At 67.1% G+C, this 2,344-nt stretch overlaps 1 protein-coding gene across 1 annotated transcript; it reads right to left on the bottom strand.

Annotated features, from left to right (window-relative positions):
• Positions 1 to 1,893, bottom strand: HOXA13 (homeobox A13). The gene is made up of 2 exons (XM_059932747.1): positions 978 to 1,893; positions 1 to 245 (listed from the first exon to the last, which is right to left on the bottom strand). The coding sequence occupies exons 1-2, from the start codon at positions 1,891 to 1,893 to the stop codon at positions 1 to 3; spliced, it is 1,161 nt and encodes a 386-aa protein (XP_059788730.1).
• Between the last annotated feature and the right edge of the window lie 451 nt (positions 1,894 to 2,344).

The raw sequence follows: 2,344 nt of genomic DNA, 5'->3' as shown, positions 1-2,344 counted from the left end.
TTAACTAGTGGTCTTCAGTTTGTTGATAACTTTTTTCTCTTTGACCCTCCTGTTCTGGAACCAGATTGTAACCTGCCGCTCGGAGAGATTCGTGGTGGCTGATATCCGCCTCCGTTTGTCCTTGGTAATGAATTTGTTTGTAGCGTATTCCCGTTCGAGTTCTTTTAATTGCACCTTGGTGTAAGGGACGCGCTTCTTTCTCCCCCTCCTGTAGGAGCTGGCGTCTGAGGGATGAGAGACCACATCTGGAAAATAGGGAAGAAGGCAAGTTACAGAAGGGTCAGATCCAGGCCAGGACACAGGCAACAGCTCTATCTGAGACACCGCCTTGCAGTGCCCGGCTGCACAACCGGGCACTGGCAACCCTTTGCCATGCTGTACAATCCAGTCTTTCTGCCAAAATCTGGAGGGCCAGTGGGGAGGGTGGTTAGTTCTGCGCTGAAATGAAATCGCCCAGGGATCCAATGACCACCCCAGCCCAGGCCACTCTGCCCACACAGCAGTGGGCTTTGCTTGATCTCCTGGCCCAAACGTTAGCACCAGGCTCAGGGGACAACACTTCTATGCCCTGATTCCTCGCTGTCTCCCCAAAGCCCCAACACTTGACGTTTCTACACTGAAGGATTTTTGAGAGAACGAATACGGGCAATTTGGTGAACCATTTCCAGGTCAATTTCCCATCCTTACTTGAGTCGATGTCAAGGGCTGGCGAGGGCGGGGCGCAGAGGGAGAAGGAAGCCAGCTAGGGTCCCCACAAGCTTCTTCTCAGCTATCCCTCACCCAGGGAGAGCCAGGACCAGCCCAAATCAAGGGAAGTGCGGGCAGCGCAGGCCAGCCGGGATCGGGCTCCCAGGGGTGCAGCACCACTAGGACAGGCCAGGGAGAGAGCAGAGGGGCACGAGGGTGACCCAGGAGCGAGCGGAGGAGAAGCTGGAGCAGAACCGGAGGACCGGGGCTGAGAAAGGGGCGCCATTTACCGGGCAGAGTGGACTTCCAGAGGTGGGGAGGCTGCGCCTGCTCTTTGGGGCAGTACATTTGGCCGTTCCAGCCGTTGGGCAGCGCCCAGGGCTGGTAGCTTTCCATGGGAAGACCCAGGGGCTCGTGGCGCGACTCTCCGGGGCCCCCGAGGCCCGGCACCACCGGCATATCCAGGTAGCCAGGCACGGGCTGATGGTGGTGGTAAGGCCCGGGCGCGTAGCCCTGGTGGTAGAAGGCGAACTCCTTGGCGCGGGAGCTGAACTCCTCGGCCGCGGGGCCGGCGGTGTCCATGTACTTGTCCGCGAAAGCGGCGGCGGCGGCCGAGGCGGGCTGCGCGCACGACTTGATGGCGTTGGGGTGCGGGCCCATGCGGGCGCAAGGATAGTAGCCGCTGCCGAAATAGCCGTAGGGCAGCGCTGCGGGCCCCGACGAGCTCTGCGCCGCCGCCGAGCAGGGACTGCACTGCTTGGCGGCCTCGGCGCCGGCTGGGCCCGCCGGGCCCGGTCCTCCCGAGGACGACGCCGCCGCCGCCGCTGCTGCAGCGGCGGCGGCGGCGGCAGCAGCGGCGGCGGCCGACGGGGGCGCCTCCCCGGGCGCGCTGCTGTAGGCGGCCGCAGCGCCGGGCGCCAGGGGCGCCGGGTGCGCCATCAGGTTGCGGCACTGGTTGGCTGCGGCCGCCGCGGCCGCCGCGGCCGCCGCAGCCACCGAGAAGTTGCCCCCCGCGGCCGCAGCCGCCGGGTGGGGGAAGCCCCCGCCCCCGGCCCCGGCCGCAGCCGCCGCTGCCGCCGCCGCCGCCGCCGCCGCCCCTTCCATGTTCTTGTTGAGCTCGTCGGCCACCAGGCCGCCGCCGTTGTCGTAGAGAAACATGACGGTGGGCTCGATCCAGCGGGGGTGGAGGAGCACGGAGGCTGTCATAGCACGAGCCGCATGGAGAAGACCCCAGTGGCGCTGTTTTAAAAAGCCCCCAAGAAGTGAAGAGCGCGCGGCGCGGGGCCGGGGCCAGAGCGAGGGGGGCGGATCGCGCCCCGCGGGGTCGCGCCAGGCGGCCGCCCATTGGCCCGGGCCCCCCCTTCCCCGCTCCGCCCATGGCGTATGCAAAGCGGGCGGCTCCAACCCCGGCTCTGCTCTGTACACCCGCGGTCCCTGCCGCCGCCCGCGAGGTCCCCAGCGCCAGCGCCCGCCGCGCGGCCGCGCACCATTCACCCAGGGGAGAGGCGGGGGGGTGCGGAAGGGTAGGGGGGGAGGACGGGGCGGGCGGGACCGGGAGGGAAGAGCGACCTCCTCGCAGCTCCCCTTCCCTTCCCCTCTCCCAGTGGGGCTCGGAGCAGCGTACGGCGGGGAGGGGATGGGGCGAGATGTTGGGTTG

This window comes from Balaenoptera ricei, chromosome 9 (genome assembly GCF_028023285.1).
Source record: "Balaenoptera ricei isolate mBalRic1 chromosome 9, mBalRic1.hap2, whole genome shotgun sequence".
In the NCBI taxonomy this organism is placed as follows: Eukaryota; Metazoa; Chordata; class Mammalia; order Artiodactyla; family Balaenopteridae; genus Balaenoptera; species Balaenoptera ricei.
Note: the sequence above shows the minus strand (reverse complement) of the source record. Positions and strands in the feature narration are given on the sequence as shown.

Bases quoted from the DNA above. Each gene is read 5' to 3' on its own strand.
- HOXA13 (XM_059932747.1), bottom strand. From the start codon at position 1,893: ATGACAGCCTCCGTGCTCCTCCACCCCCGCTGGATCGAGCCCACCGTC. The intron at 246-977 runs GTAAATGGCGCC...CCTATTTTCCAG, and splicing joins CTGGAAGTCCACTCTGCCCG to ATGTGGTCTCTCATCCCTCA.